Source organism: Ctenopharyngodon idella, chromosome 12, assembly GCF_019924925.1.
Source record: "Ctenopharyngodon idella isolate HZGC_01 chromosome 12, HZGC01, whole genome shotgun sequence".
In the NCBI taxonomy this organism is placed as follows: domain Eukaryota; kingdom Metazoa; phylum Chordata; class Actinopteri; order Cypriniformes; family Xenocyprididae; genus Ctenopharyngodon; species Ctenopharyngodon idella.
The window spans coordinates 5360060-5387435 of NC_067231.1; the positions used below are offsets into that span (position 1 = coordinate 5360060).

The window sequence follows — 27376 nt, forward strand, 5'->3', positions numbered from 1 at the left end:
TACTGAAATTACTTTTCTTTATGGATTGTACTATTGATTATGATATTTTAGTCTGGGGGACATTAGTTTAGGGGTCAATCAGTGTTAAATGCTAAATGACAATAAAGCTTACAGGCCTCATCGCATAATGAATATGTGTTAACACTACTGATTCAAGTAGACAATAAGAGAATGACATGCCTATAGAGGAGAAAACATTGTTTAGCTACAAGGACACGTGGCACACTGTTTGTTTATCAGTCAGATGAATGTTAACACCCTCAAGGTTCTTATGACATTAGACAATATCATCTGTGACAATGCTTGGCATGCAAAGACAGCCTAAAAAACATTTGATTACAGTTTATCAGGTGTGTTAGGGGCACACAGAGTGTACATGGAGACCGGCCAGCGTTTCCTAAGTGGCAGGGCCATTTCACTGAAAGCGTAGCAAATTAAAATTCTCTCCAGGCAGCAGATCAGCGAGAGCAAATTACAGCAATTCTTCCCTGATGTGGGCATAATGAGGGATTCAAATGAAGATTTATCTCTTAACGATAATATGCGACTTTCAAGAGACTTTTGTTTTGTTGACTTTTCTCTCTCTATGCGAGCGTGTTTGCAGGTGCAATGATGTGCCAGTCCATGAATTAAACATGATGTATTACATGATATGTAATTGTAATTAAAGTATATAATTATACACTATGATTGAATACTAATTATGTTATATTTTTAACAGGGTCAAGGTACAATTACAGTGGCATTTCCATCTTTTTTCTTTTTCTTTTTTCTTTTTTTTTTTTTTAAATGAAACTTGTATTAAACCTACTGATCTATAATAATTATTTGATCTTTTTTCTCAGTTCCTTCAAGATTACACTGATTAATTTTAGAATTAGAAATGATTTACCATTGGCTGGCCTGCTTTTTGTAGGTGGAGTTTGTTAATTACAAGTAATGGGAACCTAAACCACCACTGAAAGCACATAGAAGGTATTATAAAACCAAAAAAGACTACCATATATATCAATATTACATAATTATAATATTTTTGATTTTTGATTAACTACTAATCATAAATGAAAAAAACAGGATGAACACCACTGATATGTCAAAAGTCCCTTTAAAAATGCATTTTTAACTGGATTTATCAAAAAATGTAGAAACTGATTTGTGTAATAAATACAAACATAACGCTATTTCTTACTATTATCAATAATGTAAAAGTTACTATAGTATAAATAGTTAAAAAGTGTTTCAAATAGGGTCACTCCCAAAAAATAATCACAATTATGATATGCATATTAATTAAATTAATGACCTGTAATCATATGTATGTGATTAAACATGTTAGCACATTGTTCTTTTTATAATCAAACACACTGAATTAATGTGTTGGCAGCAGTAGTTTTAAACATATATGCTTTTCTACAGTTGTACATTGCAGTTTGCCATCTGCTTTGAAATGTTGACTAAACAGACAATAGTGGTGACAGATGAATCTTGTTTGATCTGTGCTAATTTTAACAGAGAGCTTTCCCTCCTCCCTCTGATTGCCATAAAGATGTTTGCTTGTTTGTTTGTTTGTTCTCTAACACTATTAATATGTCATGATGGCAACTGCTAGTCCTAATGGAATATGATGCTACAGATTAGATAAACAAATCGAGATATGAGATGGGAAAGTATGGCATGCCTGGGTTATCTGCTAAGAAAATTTGAAGGAAATAAGTGCTTTAATGATAGTAAAGGAATAGTGTTTTATGTGAAGTTTTATTTTTTTTTTTTTTTTTTTAGGCTTTAAGCTTTTCTTTTCTAATGAAGTGACACGTATTAACACAACTCATCTTTTGCTCTGTTAAAAGAACTCTAAATGGTTAAATATATTTGAAAGAAAAGCGTAATCACAATTCAGTGTACACATAAATAGAAGAAAGAAGACCAAATCACAATTCAAATGACAAAAGCTGCAATAATGTTGGTTACATTTTGAAACCTAAACATTCATTGGGAGATTATCTGACTTCACTCTTAAATTTCTTTACTCTTTAAACTGCACACAAACAATGATGTTACCTACAAAACAAATTTTGAATGGAGTCTGTATTAAGGGGCTGAATTTATTGCAGAACTTTAATAGGGAAAGAGGTTTAAAACAAAGCCTAACCAGAATATCCGAGTCACATCAATACAGTGACTGCTCAGTGTAAACAGAAGGTGCAATCATTACAGAAACTGAACATGATCAATTTTCTTAAGGTCATGGAGACACTTCTGAATGTGCTACAGCACAAGAACAAAAACAATATGGTATAGTTGTGTGCAAGTCAACAATAATCGGATGTAATGGTGCAGTATCCATCCATTAGTATCAAAACAATTAAAGCTGGGATTAGGAGGACGTTTGCTGAATTGAATGCAGCGTGTTTCCGTCTCAAAGAGTAAATGGAGGACATATCGCCAATCACACAAGCTCTCTCTCTCACACACACAAATGTACATACACACTAAATTGATTTAGCCAGTAATTACAACCAACTTGACGACTCCGTTGCCTCTCAAACCTCCTAATGTGTGCACAGTCACGTAACATAAAGCCATTTAACATTAAAACAAACTTGTTTCTCTTCTGTGCCTTTCTAGTCCTTCTACCAGAGACAACATTAGCTTGCACTGAGAGAGACACAATGTCCTATTACAGCTGTACCTGATTAATAAATTGATCATAATATACATGAATATCCTGTGCCATATATTGGGGAAAACTGGTAGACAGTGTAAATGTGGCCACAGAGGCTATGCTAACACATTTAACAAAAGAGGGAAAAAAATAAAGAAAAATGAGAGGTGAGAGCATGCAGTGTACCTCAGTGAAAAGCTTTATAGAGGTAATTTATCCCATCCAGTGGCAGTAACTTATAGCCCAGCATTAGAGCATGTGAATATAGAGAATTTCTACGAGTAAGTAACAGTGTTTTGTGTGCTAAAAATGAATTGCCTGTATGAATGGTTTAACTCAACTAAATAACAAAACACTCTTGCAAAACTGATTAAAAATATTTTACAAAAACTTTAAAGCACAAACACTTGATTTTGTGTTATTGTAAGATGAAACACAATGGTAAGACAAAAAGTAAAGATGACAAAAATGTAGTGATAGTCTAAGGGGCCATTCACACAGGACACATTCTCTTGCTTTTTAATTATTAAATTGGAATTTTTGGTCTTTGTACATGTGCGCTAGATGAACCTTTTACATTCCCCCCCCCCCCCACACTTTTTTCTGTGTCAAGTGCCACATTTTAATTATTTTGTATACAGTTTAGTGGTTCAATGTCAGGTTACAAACAATCACATGTTTCTGGGGGTTTGATAAACATTTTAACATTTATGATTTAATTCAAAGTGACTTACATTGCATTGAAAGTATACATTTAATAAATGTATGCATTCCCTCCTTGGAAGCATGGCATTGCTAGCACCATGCTTTACTGTTTGTGCTACAGGAACATCTTGTCCATATATTACATATGAACATGACTTCTTTACAGTTCCGCACTACTAAAATATTTGCTAGAATGCATCCTGTGTGAACTGTAGGGCTAGGACAATACATTGATCCTTTATTTGCAATACAATGAATCTGGATCGATCCTGATATTTTTTCTCTCAAATCGATTCTGAGCTTAGTTTTAACAGCAGATGGCGCTCCAGGCTAGTTTTTAACCACATACTCAAATGCTCACAAAGAGGACTGCTTGAGAGCGCTCATGCATTCGGCTGAGTCATGTAAGTGGTTAAATACACTTGCACCCCAGCTCAGAATGTTTTTATGATGCGAGATTAATGTAAACATGGCCCACTGCAAACACCCTTGTAATTCGCTTCAACCTTTTCAAACTTTATGAATGATTATGTTAGGTTTAAGTGATGTGTGTAAAGGAACTGAAAGCAAGCAGATAACGTTATGTGTGTTTCTAAAGCATGTAGTGCCATCTGCTGTTAAAAACTAAGCTCAGAATCGATTCAAGAGAGAATCGTGATCCGCATTCGGAAAAAGATCAGAATCGTTCCAGATTCATTGTATCGCAAATCGATAATCGATGTATTGTCCCAGCCCTAGTGAACAGCCTCTAAAAGAGTAATAGCAACATGGACAAAGAGAGTGTCACAGGATAGTGGACTGAGATGGAAAGCGTTTTTCCAGTTCTTCCACTAGTGAGTTCATGTTTGGATTGGGCTCTGGTGGTGGTGCTTCTTGTACAGGCTCCACTTCTGACACGCCAGCCTCTGGTTCAACAGACACTTGTGGTTTGGGGACAATCTTTGGCGGGCACTGCTTTTTATTTATTTGACTGTACATGTTGGCAATGGATTTCTCTATATCTGCTATGTTCTGGATATTCTTAAGGATCCCCTTGAGTTCCCTCTTGGGAGGCTCCGGCTCGGAGGGCAGTGGAGGTGGTGTGGGGCGTAAGGACACCGGTCTAAGGGGTGTGATGGAGGAAAGAGGAGGGAGGACGAATGGAGAAGGAGGCATGGGACGGGAAAAGGCTGGTGATAAGGGAGGGGGGAGAGGAGGAGGAGGTGGAGGGGTTGGATGGGGAGGAACAGGTGTGGATGGCGGGATAGGAATAGACTGGGGTGGGGGACTGGAGGGAGGTGGAGGTGGTGGAGGACTGGAGGAAGGTGGAGGTGGTGGAGGTGGTGGAGGACTGGAGGAAGGTGGAGGTGGTGGAGAACTTGAGGGAGGTGGAGGTGGTGGTGGTGGAGCAGGTACATCTGGAGGGTCAGGGATGATCTCCACATTGACCTCGTAAGACTCCTCATCAGGATAGGTAGTCAATCTGCTGTACTTCCGCAGCACTGGAGGAGTGGGCTTGTAACTGGGTGGAGGTGTTCCATCACTCTGGGTAATGATTATGGCTGGGGGCCTGTTGTTATGTCCCATGAATGAAGACTGTGGGGTCTCAAAAACAGAGAGAATAATTTCAGAGGAGAGTGACCCACGAGAGTCCTGGCCTTGCTTCTGCCTCATGTCCAGCATGGCCTGCTGCTCAAACTGCCGTGCCTGCTCTTTTACTGACAATTTGGGCTCTGGATCTTCGTCCACAAGCCCATCAAAACCATCAAACCCATCAATCCCATCAATCATTTCTTTACTGTCCTTAAGGCCAGACTTCAGAAGCTGCAGCTCCCACTGAACTGGGTCCATCACCACCCTCCTACTCCGTAGGGCTTCACTGGTCTCACACTTGTGTAACCTAGAGGGTAAAGTCCAGGAGTGTCCTGAGCTTGCAGATGGGAAGCGCAGGATGGACTTTCTCAGACTTCTCACGCTGGGTGAATACATGCCCAGGAGGTACCTTCGATTTTGGTGCTCAGGGCTGCTGAGGGTGCCGTCATCATGGTACAAGGGGTTGGTTGTAGTAAGCGGGTTCTCATCTGAAAGGAAGGTAATGTTGCTTTCCGACTTAGGCAAGTTGTTCAGCAAGATTCCATTAGCAGTGGACAGCTTGTGAGCAGCGATGGCACGGGTGGCAAATGAGCTAATTAGACGCTGCCGATCGCCATCCTTCAGAACACACCTCTTAGTCCTGCTTTCAGCATAACCGCAAAAAGAGACAAAGAATGACTTAACAGAGGATGTGAACAGCAAGTTAGATGGGGAAGTAGGATGGAAGCCAGCTACAAAAAGCACCTGCCTGGATTGAGCTAATTAAATCCTAGGCAAACACCTACAACAAGTTTCAATGAAGGGCACTAACACAATTCTTAGCTAATATCACTACTGATTAGGAGCACGGCAACTGATCACAATGCTAGGCAACTAATTGGAAGGAAAGAATGTTCAACAGCTTTCTGAGAAACGACCACAAATACAACTCTACCTTAATTATTTTCTACATTTGGAAACACAGATGACTACCTACTTACTTAGGTCTGATATCCAAGAAATGAGAATGAGAGATAAGGAAAATTAAAAAAAAAAAAATATATAAGTGAAATTAGCAAGATGTTAACATTTTTTTTGTAAAGTTTGTGTAAGTGCTAGTCTTTTAAAGGGGGAAACTCGCCTAACACCAGACACAACCATTCCGCAGAAATCAGTTTAAGGGGTTCAAAGATGAAAAAAATTTACTTGATCTTTTGAAATAAGTTTGATGTGAAATCTCAACCAGGAGCACATTAAAATATGACTGCCCAAATTTAAACTTCAATGTTTAGAAACGTGGACTGTTCAGTCTAGTAGTAGCAGTGGAAAACCAGCCAGTTCAGAAAGATTGAAAATGCTCACGTAAAGCATAATTAGGTGATATGCACCGAAGCAGTCTAGAAATCAAAAATCAGCAAGCAATCAGTTGGTTTTCTGCTTATTCTTTCTTCAGACTCGGAGTATATCGAAGTCCCTGGAACTGTATGGTTAAAAAACTCTTCATAGAAGACAAATTGTCTTTTATTATGCCAGTTTTGGGGTCAAAAGTTATTGAACACTTTAAAAGAAACAACAACAAAAACACTGTTTGAAATACCAAAATTGTTGGCATGTAAAACACTCCTAAGTATGACAGTGAAAAATATGACAATTTTGATCTCGGCAACAAAACTTGATAGTGGTCATGACTACTATATGCCGCAGGGATAAACAAGTAGTTTACATCCTACCTTCCTGAACCTCCTAAAAAGTCCAGTTTTTAACATATTTGGGTCAGATGATAATCAGACAGTTTCTGATAAAAGTGGATCTTTGATATTCCAAAAAACGATATTCCTATGAAATGTTGACTACAAACACACCAAACAAGACTGGAGGCTTTTTTTTTTTTTTTTTTTTTTTTTTTTTTGAAACCTTTTGAGTTTGGGACCATACCCTGGGGATAACAAAGGAGTATGGTGATCACCTCAACCTGGGACACCATGAATAGAAGCCCTAGCCCTATAACCCTAGCTTTGCTCAGCCATAAAATTAGGTTATGTTAAATCATAAGTTTATTAACATAAATACTGCAGCCAGAGAATCTTAACAACCAAACTAACATTTCTATTTACTCAAATTGAAGTTCCTGTTCTAATCATACAACTCTATATTTTGTTAGATTTATAATTTATAATTAAGATTCTTTCTTGTTTAAAAATGGCACTGTGGTAGGAAAAATAGACTTAATTTATTTTAATTTAAATAGACTTGTGCAATTTTACTTTACATATTAATATTCTACATCAGTCAGTGTTTGGAGACATTGACAAGTATAAAGTTCTGAGGGTATAAAACTTACATGGTGCTGTCGCCGAGCTCTTCATACAGATTGTTGGTGGCAGCACCTCCGGATTTGCCGGTGGGAAGTGCCATTTGGATCCTGGCTGTTTTTGCACATTCTGCCTGCCGTCTTTAGATAATAAAGTCAACAAGTTGAGCAAAATAAAAGCATGTGCTTATATAATGAAAGATTGATTAATTATGCATGGATTCACAGATCAAAAATCTTATTCAGGATCTGATAACTTAGGGAACAAAAGCTATTCTTTACATAAGTTGTGTTCCAAGCTCTTCTGTCCTGGTCCTGGGAAATCAACAAGCCTTTATCTTTCCCTGGACATTTAGCTATTCTGGAGTTCCTTAGATAATATAAATTAGACCAGTGGTTCTCAGCGTGTATAAAATAGAATAAAAAACAAACAAAAAACATGCTATACAAATAATAACATGCAACTAAGCATATAATAAAAAATAAAAAGACATTAAAATATTTAAAAGGAGAGGTTTTTATTTTTAATTTTATTTATTTATTTATTTTTTGTCAAATCAAATGGTATTTTGGCTAAAATTGATCTAAGCTAGTCATATTTTGGCAAATGCCATCATGGCCAGGTAGCATGATGTGCCCTCATTCTTGGAAAACTAATAAAGCTACACAAAATAGAATAAAAATATGTCCCAGACTACATTAAATATGGGTTGCAATGAGGATAAACATCATTTGTGCCAACATTGTATTTTGTTTCAGTGAACTATGGATTGTCGAGAGCATAAACATTAAAATTCTAGAGACATTCATAAACCAAATTCAAACTATAAAAACATGTGTATTAGGTTTTTATGTTAATACATTTCACTGCTGTTGATTTCCGTTGTCGTATCATTGACTTTTGTACGACAAGCTATTTAGATAGTGTTGGGTTGCTATTTGGGTTTTGCCATTTTATATTCAATGTAAAATCTGGGTCTTGAAGCAATATCAATTGAGAACCACTGAATTAAATAATGCTTGAGAGAGGGAAATGGTTAAGACGTATAACCAACCTATCATTACACATGCATATCTCTGTACAATACTTACTCTTTGAATCTGAAGTTGGTGCATTGTGAAAAGAAGAAAAAAAGAGATATATTAGACAATGACAATGTTTCAACATGAACTTATCACACTGCAAAAAAATATATGGTGGATTTCAGCCACAAAATTTATAAATCTGCTCTTTGATTCCCAAATTCCTGAATTCTCATTGTCAGGTCTGCCATATGGCACTGGCTCAGCTGGCACCACATGTAAAACTTAGCTCTTAACCACAGACGATTTCACATATTTACCTTTCATGGCCTTAATTAATCTTCTTTCGCACAGAATAAACACAAGACCAGGCAGTTCTCAAAGGTGATACCATTGTGAAAAAGAGAAAATGTGTGTACGTATAAATGTTCCACTGAAATCCCAGAGGAATGAAGCAGCCTGCTTAAAGGGATAATTCAACTAAAAATGAAAAAATTGTCATTATTTACTTAGCCTTATGTTACAGTCATCTATGAGTTTCTTTCTTCTGTTGAACACAAAAGATATTTTAAACAATGTTGATAACAAGACAGTTGATGGCACCCATTGACTTCCATGGTATTTTTCTTTTTCTTTTTCCTACTATGGAAGTCAGTGGGTGCCATTAACTGTCTGGTCACCAACATTCTTTAAAATATCTTCTTTTGTGTTTAACAGAAGAAATCAACTCATATAGATTTGGAACCACTTCAGGGTGAGTAAATAATGACAAAATTTTAATTGTTGGGTGAACTATCCCTTTAAGGTGTACTGGACTACAGTGGTGACACTCACTGTCGGTAGGTGATGATGACGATAAGAATGGCTGGGATACAGCACATGATGATGATGACGGCCAGGGCCAGCAGGGCTCCTTCGGTGTATCCAACAGACTGAACTGCCTTCTTCACGCTCTCCACCACATCTGGTGTGCGGATCTCCAGAATGCGTCCTCCCCGACCTAGGTAGGGCTGAAACTCCTTATTGATGTCCAATAACTTCCCATCTAAAAACCTGTAGAAAACCACACGAACAGTCGCATATGCTATTTGATTAGTTCTGCAGTGCAAGCAACATAAATCTGGCAATAGAAATCTCACTTGCCCATCATGGAATAACTGAGCAAATGTAATAATTTATAAAGCAAACTTTTATAATAACGTTCTAAAATGTGTCCCCATTTTTTTAAGTTTAAGTCTTATACTTACATTGGCTACTATGAAAGCACAATTTATAAATATCATTCACATTGCAGACAGCTAAACAAAACAAAAGAAGTTGACAAAAGAAGAAATGTTGTCTATATTTGAACTGAAGGGTTTTAAAGCACATTCGACAACCTACAATTCATGATTTGCCCATACTAGCGTTAGAAACAGTGCTGTCTGAGCAGGCTAATTACTGTGACAAAACAGACAATCTGGCTAAGCATTTAACCACAAGTCTCATTTTTATGAAAAATGAGAAAATGTCTAAACAAACATAAACATACACTCCATCTGCTTTATCATGCTGCTTGGATAAAAAACAGGCAAACATAAATAGACATCGTTATTATGAAAAACAGCCTAACTAATGACTAGGGGTGGGTGATCTCTTAAAGGGATAGTTCACCCAAAAATGAAAATTATCCCATGATTTACTCACCCTCAAGCCATTCCAGGTGTATATGACTTTCTTCTTTCAGACAGACACAATTGAAGTCTGAATAACTAGCTTCCGGCCATCTATTACAGTTTATAAAGTTTTAAATATGGATATTTGGCTTACAAAACCCATCACTTTGCTTCAGAAGGCCTTTATTAACCCCATGGAGCTGTATGGATTATTTTATAATGGATGGATACACTTTTTTGGGCTCCAAAATCGCACGCCCCCTTCACTACCATTATCAAGCTTAGAAGAGCCAGGATAAAATTTAATATAACTGATTGTGTTCGTCTGAAAGAAGATAGTCATATATAGTGATTGACCGATATTGATTTTTTAGAACCGATACCGATAATTTGTGTGTTTATGTGCCTGATAACCGATATGTAGAACCGATATTTATTTACTGTTATGCTTCTGTTTTTGACACAATTACAACACCACTGAACTGAACAAACCATTTTATTATAAGAATCACTCCCTTCTTGCATAGAAAACAAAATAAATCTTATTTATACACCAATAAATTTTGTTTTTTTTTAATCTTCATATTACAAAAAGTTTTATTTATAAAAAGCATCAGCAGCAACACAAATGTTAACAATAAGCAAAATAAATGTAGAATGTCTAATGTTTTCAAATGGAGAAAATAAATTAAAGACAGGAGTCATATCAACTTTGCAGAAATGTTATACTTCATTTTAAACTACAGTTTTAGTAGATTTATAAGCTGTTTAATAGGCTAAAGAGTGAAGAATAATTCGCTGGATAATGTTAAATAATAATATTCTCTGGAATATTGGAATATAACAAACAAAACATCGTATTTTATTGCATTTCTCAACTGGTATGTTATATCAGAATTATTAATAATGTTTTTGTCGTTCTAGATTATGTAATATCTGCTGACAAAGCGCTGTTTATGATCTGTGCATTTACACAGAACTATACTCAAACTGCGATCGCTTGTGGAGGTAATAAATAATTAATTTACATAGAGTTGTGTTTACTTGGATGTTTATTAGCGAAGTAATGGATATAGTAAATGTTTATATAATTACAGTGTTTTAAACAAGTGAATCTTGTTAAAAGTTACATGCGGTGGCCGAGCATCAACCCGCTGAGTGAACAGCAAAATGCAGACGACTTCACGAGAGTAATGATGAACATAGACAACAGAGAGAGAATTAAATTCAGTGCTTTTATTTCCAACATGTGCTCATTCACGGCTGTATTATTTAATTCATGCAAAGTTACATCTTTATTGGGACAAGACTTGACAGATTATCTTACGTGACTCCGTGAGCTTGTCTCTATTTCTTTGAGACAAGCTGCATAAACTAGCTACTAACACATCTAATTTATTTAACAGATCTAATTTGTGCATTAATGGCTGTTATGTTAAATAAAGTTTACTAATTACAGCAAAGCAGGTAAGTATACTTTACCTGTGCACGCCGTTGTCTCGTCTCCCCTCTGTAATGGCGATCCTGTGCACAATTCTCAAAACACCCACAAGATGGCGGAGTTTATCGGTAAATCAGATATTACAAAACCGATATCCGATTATGGTAAAATGCTTAAATATTGGGGAAAATATCGGTAAATCGATACAGTCATATACACCTAGGATGGCTTGAGGATGAGTAAAGCATGGGATAGTTTTAATTTTTGGGTGAACTATCCCTTCACGCTATGAGTAATTTTATACTACAGTTATGGAAACTGATAGAGGCAAAACAAAATTAATTATTATTTATAACAATTGAATAAATTAGATATCAACAGAAGTTGAATTGTAAAAAAAAAACAAAAAAAAAAAAAAAAAAACTGAACAATCAGTGGTACAGCCTTTGTTAGCTGTATCTTGAATGGATGGTTCATGTAGTTTTAAACAGTGGAGTATAAACAGAGCCCATAGTGTTTTATTAAATAAAATAAATAAACACACGTACATGTAGCTAACATAGCCTATATGCATTATCACCTCAATGATGACATTCACTGTCAATAATTCACCTTGATAACGGTCCCTTACGGCATCATCGCACTTCAGCTATGGTTGTTATTCATTCTAATGTGTCAGGGGAATGTTCTTAAAACACTAATAAAAATAATATCATACCTTCTGTTCTCTTCTTTTTAAAGAATGTCAAAAGATGCACTTGAAATGTTCTCCTGATCCTTTTGAACAAGCGCGAAAAATTACGAAAGCTTGCTTGAATCCCACAGCAATGCCATTGAAGAACCATTTTGCACAATGGAATGATTCCATGGATGTTAAAGGGTTTGTCCACCCAAAAATGAAAATTCTGTCATTAATTACTCAACCTCATGTCGTTCCACACTCGTAAGACCTTCGTTCATCTTCGGAACACAAATTAAGATATTTTTGATAAAATCCGATGGCTCAGAGAGGCTTCCATTGACAGCAAGATAATTAACATTTTCAAATGCCCAGAAAGGTACTAAAGATGTATTTAAAACAGTTCATGTGACTACAGTGGTTCAACCTTAATGTTGTGAAGTGACGAGAATACTTTTTGTGCGCCAAAAAAATAACGAATTTATTCAACAATATCTAGTGATGGGCGATTTCAAAACACTGCTTCATGAAGCTTTGAAGCTTTACGAATCGTTTGTTTCGAATCAGTGCTTCAGAGCGTGTAAAAAAAAAAAGTAATGTGAACCATTGAAATTTCGAAACGTTTCGAAACACTTACAACGTACCGAAAACTCGTTTACTGAAATCACGTGACTTTGTCAGTCTGATACACGCTCTGAACCACTGATTCGAAACAAAAGATTTGTAAAGCTTTGTAGCTTCATGAAGGTGTTTTGAAATCGCCCATCACTAGATACTGTTGAATAAAGTCGTTATTTTGTGTTTAGTACCTTTCTGGGCATTTGAAAGTGTTAATTATCTTGCTGGCAATAGAGGCCTCACTAAGCCACTGGATTTTATAAAAATATCTTAATTTGTGTTCCGAAGATGAACGAAGGTCTTACGGGTGTGGAATGGCATGAGGGTGAGTAATTAATGACATAATTTTCATTTTTGGGTGAACTAACCCTTTAAAGGTTCTTTATGGAACCATCGATTGGCAATAAAGAACCTTTATTTTTAAGAGTGTATGAAGGGTAGATATATCTCAAACTGTTAGGCGCACAGGTTTGAGGGAAAAGTCAGGAGGTTAAGATGGAGAAGAGCACAGCAGAAAAGGAGTTTGCACTTACTTGAAGAGCTCCTGTCTTGAGAGAGCTCTGTTGGTCAGAGGGTCGATTGCATATACCATCAGGTCAGATTTGGAGTAGTCCTCCTGTTCATAACCTTCACCAAAACGCCGGGGCCCGATTGACTCCACAACTACTTTAGCTCCTGGAATCTGATCCTGGACGTAGCGCTCTAAAATCCTGAATTAAGAGACAGACAGAAAATGAAAGATCTACAACAGAACTTCCTGACATACCAAAGATGATCTATTTACCGTTCTTCGACAGTCTATTAATTTCTCAAAGGAATGCTCTACACAAATAGCCCTGTAAAGAATGCCCTTTTCACACAGGACGTGTTCTTGTGTTACAAAACAAAAACACCCAAAGATGTTCAACTGGCACATGTGTATACACCAACAATTAAAAAATACTGCATATGTCTGAAAATGAGAACAAATATAAAGTTGTTACATACCAAAATTATCAATTCATGTCAGAACAATGAATAAAACTCAAAATGGAAAGAAAAATTAATCTTGAATCGAGTTATTTGTGTGCCAATTTGAGAGCCCCCTTAGCCATTAATTGGTGGGCATATATCAGAGAAAATAAACTAACAATCAACTTCCACACGATTGCAAACATGCACAACAAACACTAATTGCAGTAATTGGAGAAATAAAACAGGAAAAACTGCACAAGAGCAACAATTACACTTCCTAAATATAACACATGTGCTGCAAACCCCTATATTATCCATGTTTGTCAGGCTACACTGAACGGGAGCTGTTTTGATCGCAGAGATGCATGGAGGACAAATACAAAGCAAAGGCTAAAATGAGCTTGTAAGACAGTGTTGCTTCAAAGCAGCCGTCCTTGTCTCCCAGTAGGCGCCTTTATTACCCCTCAGCTCACATCTCAGAGCAGCCAGCCCTCCTCAGCCAATTACCTGCAGTGCCTCAGATATCCCAATTCACAGCTGCTGAGGTGAAATAAGAACATGGGACAAAAAAGAACAGAGGCTGGAATGATGACTCTACTTGGAAAAAAAGGAACAAGGAGCAGGTTTGCTGAGGAAACAGACTGACAAGAGATGATGAGGAGGTTTGGGCTGTGAGTTCTTTTACCTGAGACAGAAAATGTGCGTTCATGTGTGTGTATAATATAAAGATGGGTTTATGTCATATTAGCACTGTTACATCTCAGCACTTTCCCGTCTATGTGAAAATGATGACTCTTTGTCATTCCAAAACCAAAAAAATTTCCTTCTGTGAGAGGAGATATTCTGAAAAAGGTTCCTGCTGCTCTTTTCCATATGATGGACATAAATGGAGATGGGTGCTGCTGACCACCAAAATGTCATAAAAAAACATCCTAAAAGTATGATAAAAGTGGTTTATATGACTTATGCTCTATATTTTAAGTCTTTTAAGTTCCATTTATGTTTATTTTTCATTAAAAAAAAAAGTAATTTAGGTTTGTGACAACATAAACTAAGTAAATGATAACATAACTTTTAGGTGAACTATTTCTTTGAGCATTTTAATCAATGATAAGTGCTATCCCATGGCTAACTGAGGAAGGTGGTGTTTCTGGTTATTCTGCTCTTGACGCAGATGTTAAACAGTGTGGGTCCTGCTTTTATCTGAGAGGGGTTGACAGAATCAAGCAGCCCACTGATTTATTCCCAACATAAACATCCGCACCCGCAGGAGTCAAGTACTCATGCATACATTATAGCTTCAAGCACTTTCTGGCTGCTTGGAATGTTACATTGGGAATTATGTTTGGGTGAAGAGTGTGTTTGTATAGAACGAGTTACCCAATCAGCTGATCCTTGTTCTGTTCAACTACAGTGGGCGGCACATTGGATACAACCACCTGCATGTCCAGCTGGTTAACCACTGACACCTGGGAGATAGGACAAAAATAATCTCTAGTTATAAAAGGGAAAATTATGGTGTAGCATGAAGGTTCTGAACTGTGTAACATTTCAAATATATGCCGTTCATGTGGTTGATGAAACTAGGAGACAGAATTCAGTCAAATTAAACCAGGAACTTTATAAGGATATAATTTTTGGCCAGACTGTCATACAAAGAAATTATGAACACTTAAAGGGGTGGTTGATTATGATTTCACTTTTTTTAACTTTAGTTAGGGTGTAATGTTGCTGTTTGAGTGTAAACAACATCTGCAAAGTTACAACGCTCAAAGCTCAATGCAAAGGGGGGATATATTTTCTTTAAAGAATTTGCTGTTTAAGGACTACAACAAACAGCTGGTAGGGACTACAACAAGCTTTTTCCTGGGCTAGTGACATCATTAACGCTAAAATTTACATAAACCCTGCCCCTGGGAACATGCAACAAAGGGGGTGAGGCCATGTTGGGCTGCTTTAGAGAAGAGGAAGAGTTGTTGTAGTAGTGTTGTTGCCATGCTGTCATTTTACACCGAACTGCTTCACAAACGAGGGTCAATTCAACGCTGGATTTGCACAAAAGATTAACATGACGACACATGCTAGTCGATGAGTTGAATCAACTCCACAGCAACTACATAAATTTATCCACTAACCATTAAAAAACGCCCAGTTGCATTCTAAAAGTTGTAACTTCTTCCTGAGTCTCTCCATCAGTGTCCGACTTTTTGAACAATGTAAGGCTGAACACCATTACTGACAATCGTCATTTTAGCTGCATAAGATTCTCCAGCTTTGTTGTTGTTGAGCAACTGAAGCGCAAGCTGTTAAAGCTCCGCCCTCTGCAGCAGCTCATTTGAATTTAAAGGGACACACACAAAAACAGCATGTTTTTACTCACACCCAAATAGGGGCAAATTTGACAAGCTATAATAAATGATCTGTGGGGTATTTTGAGCTGAAACTTTACAGACACATTCTGGGGACACCAGAGACTTATATTACATCTTGTAAATGAGGCGTTATAGGTCCAATTTAAAAAAAAAACGAGAGAACCAATGGAATATTAATAACTGATTATATTGTAGCCAATGTATGCTTTTTCCTGTTAGCTTTCTGTTGTTCTATGCAATTTTTTGCATAGTAAAATAAAACCTGTAGTTTCAAGCTGTAGTTTGACTATTTTGGCAAATTATTTTGTCAGATAAATACCTTAACCAAGTTTAGTTTTTTGCTTATTCTTCAATATTTAAAATATTTGATATATATTTCCCTCATATATTGAACTTGTAGAGACTTAATTAAAGTCTGTTAGATCTGAGAAAAGCTCTAGCATCACTATTTTACAGATGCCAGTTGGTTTAATATTTTGAATGCAATGAAATTCAGACATTAAATGTAACTTAACATAAGTGTGTCACCAAAAATAGAGTAATAATGGTGAAGGATCTTCCTCTAAAGTACTAGAATCATGGAACCGTTAAGGACTTGTAACCTGTAAATTCCTTGCGATTCCCTTCCATTTTAGTCTGTATTTAAATCAAGCTCTATACTGTACATGGAGCGGTCTAGCTGACATCATCTAAATACCCTATCTCTACATATTTATTTAACTCACAGACCAAGCACAGGTTCAAGATACTGAGTGCTATTGAGAGATTGATTTATGGGTTTAAATACTGCTAGAGCCCCTCAGCCCACAAAAAAATCGATGCCTCTTCTGCATCAGCTTTGGATGTTCTTCAAGAAGGCTTAAAGGGACTGTATTTTTCTAATCAAAATCAGCTAACGGAGTTGCCACTGCGGTAAAATCAGATGATGGATTGCATCTCAGGACAGATTACTGCTTTAAACTTTAATCAATCTGTTCAAACTGGCTCAGGATAGTGTATTTAAAGGCAAAGTGTATAATTTCTATCCTTCTTGCAACAGCAGAATTGCACCTCATCCGCAATCACCCTGATTTTGATGCCACTTAATGATTCTTGTTCCTTTACGATTCAATTTAACTCCTTCCCCACCAATTTATGACAACGATTCCCTGCAATTGATGAGTTTTTCCGGCTTTCCATATTTTCAATGTTATACGGTAGTGGGCGCTATTACACATCTTCTGAAAGAGTACAGCATCTCCGGATCCAAAAACTAGCAAAGAATATGATCTGCACAAACCAGAAGGAGCGGATCGAAGATTGCTTAAGCACATTTAAGCTTTGGGGGTGTTTATGGACTCGACCTACTCATTTTGAATCTGATGCCAACAAAGTCTTGGACAAAAACTTTTCTCAGCTTTTTTTAATCGAAATGTTTTTTTTTTAGTTTTTTTTTTTATGAAACATTCAAGTGTTGATAAAACATGAGTGAATGAAGCTAGAATATTTTTTGTTTGTTTGTTTGATTAAAAGCAGAGGCTCTTTTCCTTCTTTTGATATACTAAATGTTTACATGTTCATACAACAAAATATTCTGGGGGCCATGGAAGTTTTGTGAATATCATCAAAAATGCTGGAACTAGTTGGCAACTTTCTACATAAATTCTGTCGGGGACAAAAACAATTAAATTTTAGGCAACATATTATTACTTAATCCAAGTACCATTTATTAAAACAAAATGCTGCCCTGGATGTGTATGTTTAACTACACGATGTCAGATGAACAACCAGACAGTAATAAAAACAAATCCGAATGAAAGTAAAGACAGACATTGAACGTTCCATTCAATGAGTCAGATGTAACATTTAAGACTGATTTAGCGGGACTTGTAATCAAACCATCTTTTTGAGTGATTCATTAAAAATAACTGGCTCGTCTATTCTCAAATCTGATTTTTGAATGGAAAATTACAAAAACTTTATGCTTCCCAATCACATACATACCACCACTTGAGCGCTGCTGCTGAGTCCCTTCCCGTAGTCATCTGTAGCCACCACATCAAATTTAAAGTAGGAGCGCCGCATGTTCCTGTACATGATGGCTGTCTTAATTACGCCTGTGAAGGGCTCAATAACAAAGCCGTCTTTTCCGTCAGTAGTAGGGGGGATAATCAGCCTATACAGCATGGCACTGAAATTCCCTGTGTCCTTATCCAGAGCCTGTCAGAAACAATAGAGCAGACATGTCAAAGAGAGGAATAGCCACGAGCTACTTATCACCTACAACACAGAGCTGCTCAACCTCTGCCGTCACCCGCCATTCCACCTTCAGCCCATAGGAGGAGCTCCAAGCTCCGATTTACCAGCACCAACGTCACTTTGGCTCATCTCAGATGAACATTACAGCACTCCACTGCAGTGACAATGATTTATAATGGCTTTTTACAAGAGAGGGAAACTGGCGGCTCCATGGGCAGCAGGGTGCCCCGGACCAGGCAGAGTCATTAACACAAATGAGGCTTTTTCCAATATGCCTGGGAGACCCATTTCAATAAATACAGTAAGTGTGTATTAAGGCCCTTGCAAACAAAAGGTCTGTCTCTTAATTGGTCATTCAGTGAGGCTAAGTGTGCGAAAACCTTTGATCGCCGTTGCGGCGTAGATCTTGAGCCGAAACAGTTTGAAATTCAATTTGTAGTTCCACAAAAGTCTCTTTTTCTTTTCTTTCTTTGCGTTTCAACCTCAGATTAAACCCGAGGAACATCCGTAAGGAAATGTTTTCTCAGAAGGTCAATAGATTTCTTAAACTAATTATGAGATCAGGAGAGAACAATGAATGCAGGGAGAAGTGGAAAAGGCGCTTCCACAACGCGAAGTAAAAGCATTTCAATCACCGACATCCCTGTCCTTAGGGTTGGCAGAGCAAAGAACGGTTTCAATTTTCTCGTCTTTTTCACCTCAAAACTATTTAAAGACGGATCTCAAAGAAGATTAAAGTAGTGTAATCTACGAGCCCCTGAGCTGTTTGAACAAAAATCCGTAGTAAGAGATTCCTGTGACACCTGAGAAATGGGCAAAAAGCATGACTGTGTATGTCAAAGCAGCATATTTGGCTTTTTGCCCGCTGAACTTCACATCTCAGATGTGTCTACAAGTAAACAGAAGACATTGACGATGATAATCTGTATCCGCAGTGAATGTGACCCTATAAAACCCTGGACTTCTGCTGCGTGGCTTAACTCAGTCTGGGGTCTTGGCTAATAAGGTCTCCTTGAACAAACGCAGGATGCCGTCACCTGATAGCATCACTGCTGCTGTTCTTATAGTCTGCACATGAACTTAAGGCAGGGTGAAGCCATATGAGGTGAAACCCAGTGTGAGTGTCAGCATGTGGCCTGCATGTCAGATTAGAGTAACGCTGATGTAATTAAATGGACGACTTTTACAGGTTGTAGTTCTGAGGCCAGAAATTTAAATGGCTGTTGAATACATTGCAGTTTTGATACCACAGTACTAACTAATATGCTATTAGAACTAATGAAATAAGCGGTACTTGTTTTCTGGGTATTTAACATCACTATCAAGTAAGTAAACAGTCAGAAATTGAAAAAAAAAAAAATAATAATAATGATAATTGCGAAATTAAGCAATTATAATTAAATACTTAAATTATTGGCAAAGGGGAAGCAGAAATTATTAAAATTAGTAATAAAGTCCCTTTAAAGCCCTATTCGTACGGGACTAGTTTTCTAAACAATGTTTGAGTTACAATTCTTAACACTCGAGGACTGTCATTTCATGTACCGATTTGGATGGGACTAACATCTCCGTGTTTATATAGAGTGTGTGTTCTGGATGTGGGCATTACAGAAGGCCTACTATCCATACTACTGAAATTAAATAAAAGTATACGGAAGATCGGTACGCATACGATAGCTCACGTAGGTCAAAAAGCGTTCATATAATACAATATCAGCAATCACAGACATTCGTATTCGTACGGGATTAGATTTCTCAGAAGACCACTGAGTTTGCCGAAAAACAGTAGGTAATGTGCTCTGACCAAGTTTTTTTTTTTTTTTTTTGAGGGGGGGGGTTGGTATTTTTATTTAAAGAAATTAAATAATTAAAGAATTAAAAGGGATTTAGGGAATAAAGAAGAAATAAGAACAGGAAAAAGTTCTAGGTCTAATTATAGCCTATAGTTGTGAAATAGTCCATTTAAACTCTTCGCAAATAATATTTTATTTAAAAAAATATGCACACATTCACTCTTGTTTGTATGGCTAATATGTCAAAAATGTAAAAAATGTCTCGTGACATCACATTCAGTTATGAATGACATCATTTAAATGTTAGCATATTTTCAATTCAAAATGGAGAAATTCCATAAAAAAGACTTGAGTAGTTTGGATAACTGTATGTTCTTGTGGGTCGTTAAAACATATCCATTGTAAAACAGTTGTCAAATATGAAATGTTTAGCTACTTATATCTTAACACACACACACTCTTCCACTGTAAAAACTAAAAGCGTCGCAATTCACACTCGTCTTCAGTAAACATTAAGCCCTGCCACTTTGATCTGATTGGCCATCATTTTGACTTTGCCGAGCGCTTTTAGACCACTGAGGCAGGCCTAAAAATGTAACTTTTTAAACTGTCATCTTAAAAACAAACAAAGCGGTGCATAATGGAGAGCAGCATTAAGAAATATCAAACATTGGGTGACAATATTATTATTAATGATGGTGACAAACTACAATGTCACCACCATTAAGCCAACTCTTTCAATCTTTATTTAAAACATTTTGCCTGAAAGTTTGCGAATGAATAGTTTGCAAGAGCATAGTTATAAACAGCCAGGCTGTGAAAGCAGATGAGTTTACCTGTTCAGCGTGATAGCGTTTAATGTCCATGACAACATCTGTAGTTCCATTTATTCAATTAATAGCAACCACCTTTTTCAAGACAAGTTAAAGCTTTAAAAAAAAATACTGATGTATTTACTGATGTATTTTATGTGGTAGAATAAAGGGTGAAATCTCTTGAACTTGTGTTAACCACAGACGTTATTTCAGGCATTTAACCAAAAACCCATCCAAAAAAAAAAAACAAACAAAAAAAACCACTGACTTTCTGGGTCAACTCATTTCCGGGTTTTGGCCAACAAAAATACACCATCCCTGCAGCACTCTATTATTCTAATAGTTAGCCATAAACATGCCTACAGTTTAACTCAATTTAACGGAGAAACTTTTCCTCTGCCATGAAACGATTTGACCTGATGAAGATATTTTTTTGCAAACATCTGCTATAGCGCCTCGCTGCTACAATGATAATGAAATCTGTGTATTACAAATAACATTTGCAAAAATTCATAAAATCGAGATTGGAGAAACTAGTTTATTTACTTGTATAGGGTAAATTTCAGGCTCATGGTTACCTGTAGAATAAAGGCTTGAAAAACAGATATGAATGAGAAACGGTAAGTCAGAGAACACAGAAAGTCATTTCGAGAGAAAAGAACTTGCAGATAGAGAAAAGAAAAGGATACTACAGAGAAAAACAGAGGCTGGAAAAGGACAGAATCTGTGCTCTAAGAGAAAGCCTGGATGGTTTATGAGGATCTTTGATTCATTTTCTTTCTCAGAGAATGCGGTGCCCTTGTCCACGCTATTGACAGTTGTGTTGAGATCTCTATCAGCGAGCCTCCGCAGCCGTGGCATTTTATAAGCTGTCTCAAGATGATCCAATCTTTCAGACCCCAGCTGGTCAGACTTAAGCTCCTCAGCTGAGACCAGCAATCTGACCAACCAGAGAACAACACCTCACACAGACAAAGAACCACTGGCACAGAGGAAAACTAGTGTGATATACTCCAGCAAAAACTAGCATTTCAGGCTTTTTCGACAATGAATTCCCATGGCTTTTCCATAATTTCATTAAAACGTGTCCTAAACAGACGCAATGCGGTGAGATTACGATGACAAGCAATTGGTCTGACCACACCAGACATGACGCAACACGACTACAAGACGAGACCAAATCAATCAAAAAAACACAGCCAATCAGAAGAGTGTGTGGGTGGAGCTCTGTCTGTAAGTGCATAAGTACATAATCAAACTGATACCCTTTTCGCTTGTTGTGTATCGCTATTGTGGCTGGTTAGGACAAAAACTCTGATTATTACTCTGCGACGTATCTGTTTAGAACACCGTATTACAGTAATTTAAGAATTATTCCAATTCAGATCAATTCACTAATGAATCATTCAGGTGAATCTGATTAATTGAAAATAACTGACTCAAAAGTATGATTTGCTTACAAATCAAACATCATTACGGCTTGCGCAAGCAAGTTTTTCTCCACACAAGAGCAATATCAAACCACTAAAACTTTTGAAAAATGTATATTAACCACAGAAATGTCCATGACTTTTAAGATTTGATTAATATCCATGACTTTTCCAGGCTAGGAAAGCACAATTTTAAAACTCCCTGATATTTCCAGGTCTTCCGTGACCATGAAAATGGGCAATTTCCTCCTGTTGAAGAACTGAATTATTATTCATTGCTGTGCAGCTTTGTTCTCTGAAATGTTTTCATTGGTGCTGGACTGACATCTTATTATGTATGCGTACCAGCCAGCCAATCAGATTACAATTGGAGATTTAGCCAGCTTTTGCTGTTCTGATGCAACGTGCATCAGTTAGTGAACGATTGTTGGCTTATCCGTGGAAGTGCTGCCTGCGTGAGGCCTCATGGATATCGTTACAATCCTGCAGGGGAGAGACACTTTACCTGGACCTGTAAAACAGAGGTGAAGGTCTTGGCATCCTCTGCAACCCCACCGAGGTAAAAGGGCTTAGTGAACTCCGGAGGATGGTCGTTCTCATCTTGCACATCAATGAAGACCTTTGCTGTGTTGCCTAAGAGAAAAAGAAAGAATAAATCACAAAATACAAAAGATCATTAAAATAAAGTGAGGAAGTATAAGGCATACAGAACATCAGAGAACATGTTATAGCAAGGCGCTTTAAGACCACCCGTAAGACCTTTCATTCATCTTCGGAACACAAATTAAGATATTTTTGAAGAAATCCAAATCGGAATCAGTGGTTTGGATCGCGTGTCAAACTGCCAAACTAGTGAAATCACGTGACTTTGGCGTTCCTAAACACTGAGTCGAAACAAAAGATTTGAAGCAGTGTTTTGAAATCGGCCATCACTAGATATTTTTGAAAAGTAGTTGTTGTTTTTTTTGGCACACAAAAAGTATTCTCGTCGCTTTATAATATTAAGGTTGAACCACTGTAGTCACATGAACTGTTGATTCTGGGCACTGAAAGTATAAATTAACTTGCTGGCAATACAGGCCTCACTGAGCCATTGGATTTCATCAAAAATATCTTAATTTGTGTTATGAAGATGAAGATGAAGGTCTTACAGGTGTAAAACGACATGAGGGTGAGTAATAAATGACATAATTTTTATGTGAACTAACGCTTTAAGCTGTCAGTATGAGCTAACTAAAACTGATTCAAACCCACCCAAAAGGAATAAAATCTAGCTGTGGGATTCCCTTAAAAAAACCTTAAAATAAACTTTTTGACTTTATTTATTCTGCTTTATGTCATCTTATTTGGATGATTTTAGCTATACTTGTTTTATAGAATATATTTATTTAATCTGCATTTTATTCCTCTTCAGTTGATATACATTTAAATTTGATTTAAATTTTCAGCACTTTTCATGCTAAATTCTTTCAAATGTGAGCTATAAATATGAATAACACTCACAATGTAAAATAGAGCCACCCATAAAATGCTATGGCAGTTTTTGCCTTAAAACATGTATTGTCCTCTTCCCAATTACCTTTTTTGATAAACTTTTTTTTTTTTTTCCACAGCCATAGTACATTGTAAAAGTAGGCCAAAAAACGCAACCCGTAGCTCTGTCATTTTTCCTGCGACTGCATTTTCATTCATGGAAAATGCCTGAAAGCAATTACAATCAAATTCAGGAGATCATCAAAACCCAGCTCATCACCCTCAGTTCTGCACATCTAAGCTGCTAAAGTACATTTCTATATGGAGCACAACATTTCTTCATCAAGTCCTTCAAGACCATCATCTGTCACTTTTCAAAGTAAAAGGCAGAGTCATATTTTGTGGGGGCATGAGAACAACAACACAATTTATCATCTGACAGACTTCAGCGCTCATGCCAAGGGGTTTCCAGAGCCTTCTGCTCATTTTTGCACAGTCACTCCAAGTGGAGCACTGAAGCATCTCTGCACAGAGTAGAGTGACACGGCACAAGAGTACCACTGAAGAGCATTGAAAGCCAAAGACAATGAATAAAATGAGCAAAAACGCCACCTGAGAACACAAAACAAGTGTTTTAAATTAACGCTTATAATAAAACAAGCTATATATTGACATTTAAAGCCACATTTTGCAAGGCATTCGTTTGCCACAATCTTTATCAGCAGAAATTGATCTGTGCAATAATATGCATATTTACTCCATCTAGATATTTATGAGACCCATGAGGACTTATTTAAAACAAGGACCTGGCAGCTCGCTCAAGCACACTGACAAGATATAATTAATTAAATCTTGCTTTTAATAATCAATTATAACCACTAAGCTGACAGGCTGACTGGACTCAACTAATCATTAGATTTTATCATCAGGTTTGCATACTTTGAATATAAAAATGGTAAATCAGATTCTGGTTAATCAGAAATGCTTTTCTCAAATAATGATTTTCCATAATCACCTCCACATGGAAGAAACAGACAAGAAGCCCCATCCCCCCGTGTTCACAGAACACTAGATGACAGGAAGTCATTTATGATTATATCTTTTTTATATTGAGGCACTCTGCACTGGCACGCTGGAAAGGAAGTGTTTTATTCACTCTAAAATGAAATGAAAAAACATCCTAAACAAGCTTTTAAGCCACATAAAATGTCCCAGGGTCAAAAGCCGATCCAATGTTCTTTATTTTGGATAATTTGACTGATGTGTAGAGAGACTAATTTTTTTTTAACACATTTGGGAACTTAAATCCACTCTGAAGAATTTGCACGGACTGCATGTCATCTGCCAATTAAATGCTTCCACTCTTTAAAGCATAATGGATTCTCATTTACTGTCAGTGTTTTTATCATTCATTGGCTGGAAAACAAAGTGATTTTAACGCTATTGTTCATCTGTGTCGTCATTGTTACAGTTGTGGTGTGAAATTCCCTATTCTCACAGATTATTAAAACTTTATAATTATCATTATAGGTGTGAACAGGCACTAAAAGAAGCCTCACTTTTGGATGGGGCTCGTAGATTGGACGACACCACCCTCATGGAGTCGGCTTCCACGCGGAGGACGTAACTGCTGTTGCTCTCGTAGTCCAGTGGCTTGGCAGTGCTGATAACTCCAGTGATGTTGTTCATGATGAATTCGCCTGTCGCAACGGGAGAGAAAACAGCGGGTATGTTTACATGCTATTTTACAACAGCTTCACGATCAGATTTTTAGTGTCAGAATTAAAGGCACACTATGTAAATTTTAGCCGCTAGAGGTTGCTTATTCAAAACAAAGGCGTAGCTTGATGACGCCTTGATTTCGTGGAATCATGGGAGGTGTTGTCTTCACGTCTACAGCCGGTGGAAAAGAATTGGGACGGGACTCGGACAGAAATCATGTTCATGGATGAGATTATTAATGTTACTGTAGTATGAAGCAGAGCAGGGCCGAGTGCTGTGGGAGCGGAACAAGGCCGTTGGAGCGATTGCTAATGAGACGAGCGCGACACACGCCTCGAGAGCAGCAGAACTTTTATTATGCCACAGTCGTCGCTTCCGCTTCTTCCAGTCAAGCGTATGTGGGGTAAAGCAGCGCTGTTTATTATATTAGATACATATGTGTGTTGAAAATTGTTATAGTGCTACTCTGTGTTCGCTTGGCGGCTACTATGAGACACTAGATCGATATTAGGCATGGTAAAACATGGTACTCGCTGTAAAATAAGAAAATGAGATTTAAAAAATAAGACTTACTGTGTTGAGCTATATAACGATTCGTTTTCTGTCAATGAATGTATCCAAACAGTTGCTCACCTGTCTAATAAAACACATAATATATTAAAGCGTCTTTGGTGTTTCCATGGTTTCTACAAAATAAAACCGGAAACCGAGGGTAATGCGGATATGATGTCATTGATAGGCGACGCTCGGACACGGTCTGTGTACTGGTTAAAATTGCTTATTTCTCTGGATTTAAACATTCTTGGAAACATCTGGGATAATGTAAATACACAAGTCAACAAAATATATAACACTGTTCTAGTGGGTTTTGGATATTTTAATCCAAAAATCTTACATATTGTGCCTTTAAGCATTTTTAATCTAAGATACAATAAGGTTACAATGAGGTTCAATTTTTTCACATTAGTTAAAGGGGACCTATTAAGTCCTAAAAGTCTTGATTTTGTTTTTGGGGTCTATTAGAATAAGTTTTGCTTGAATGATCAAAAACACCTTTTTTCACATATTTTACGTTGTCGCAGCACCTCTCTTCCCAATCTGTCAGTAACGCTCTGTTTAGTTCATGTCTCTATGAAGCCCCTCCTTCTGAAAAGCACAATTTACTCTGATTAAACGTTTTTTAGTGTGTTTGGGAAATGTCACACTCCTTACCATAATCGCGAGCTTCTAACGCAACTCAACCAGGCTTCCTCTCTTTATTTTGAATATGTCTTGTGCGGGAATTATTTAAATGAGGGAAATTATGATGTGTATGTTCCTGGAAGAAAACTGAAGACTACAATCAAGTTGTTTCAGGTGCTTTGTAACTTTGCAGACCTTTTTCATGCTCAAACAGCAACATTACACACTAAAGAAAGTTGAAAATGTAAAAAACAAACAAACAAACAAAAAAACATCATAGGACCTCTAGCAATTAAAGATACTTCTAAAGCATTTATTTTTAGCATTTATTACACTTTATTTTAAGGTGTCCTTGTTACATTGTAATTATACATTTAGGTACTGAGTGATTAGGGTTTGATTTAGGGTAGCGTTTCAGAAACGATCTCCGTCTACACTACAACGGTGAAAACGCATGTCACATGACCGTTCGTGCACACTGGGCATGCACGTACAAGTGTAAACACTTGTCGCTTGCGCATGTAGGCAGCTGCAGTATTAAAAAATGCAGAGTTTAACTGCACAATGGCTGCTAAAAATGACAACAAAGCCAGCAAAGATTCAGTCTCCATGTTATTGTTTATACAGTCGTCAAGGATATGCAGAGCAAACGTGGGCAGCCACGCCATCGCTTTCAAAAGTCTCAGTTGTGGTCCGTTTACACTGAAACGCAACCCCAGTGTTTTCAAACAAAAAATGGGCTTTGCAGCATT

The 27376-nt window shown here is 37.1% G+C and overlaps 1 protein-coding gene across 3 annotated transcripts in view; it reads right to left on the minus strand.

Moving 5' to 3' along the window:
• Positions 1-27376, minus strand: part of pcdh15b (protocadherin-related 15b) — a 214432-nt gene that overhangs the window by 9738 nt on the left and 177318 nt on the right. For 2 of the 3 annotated variants that reach the window (XM_051914965.1, XM_051914967.1), the window contains 6 exons: positions 25280-25420; positions 22753-22880; positions 17955-18170; positions 14980-15068; positions 13179-13355; positions 9036-9305 (listed from right to left, as the gene is read on the minus strand). In XM_051914965.1, coding sequence (XP_051770925.1) covers positions 9083-9305; positions 13179-13355; positions 14980-15068; positions 17955-18170; positions 22753-22880; positions 25280-25420 — 974 coding nt within the window. In that variant the 3' untranslated portion in view covers positions 9036-9082. Of the gene's footprint in view, positions 1-7259; positions 7371-8321; positions 8331-9035; positions 9306-13178; positions 13356-14979; positions 15069-17954; positions 18171-22752; positions 22881-25279; positions 25421-27376 lie in introns of those variants that run through there. The other variant, XM_051914968.1, reaches the window with a different exon arrangement.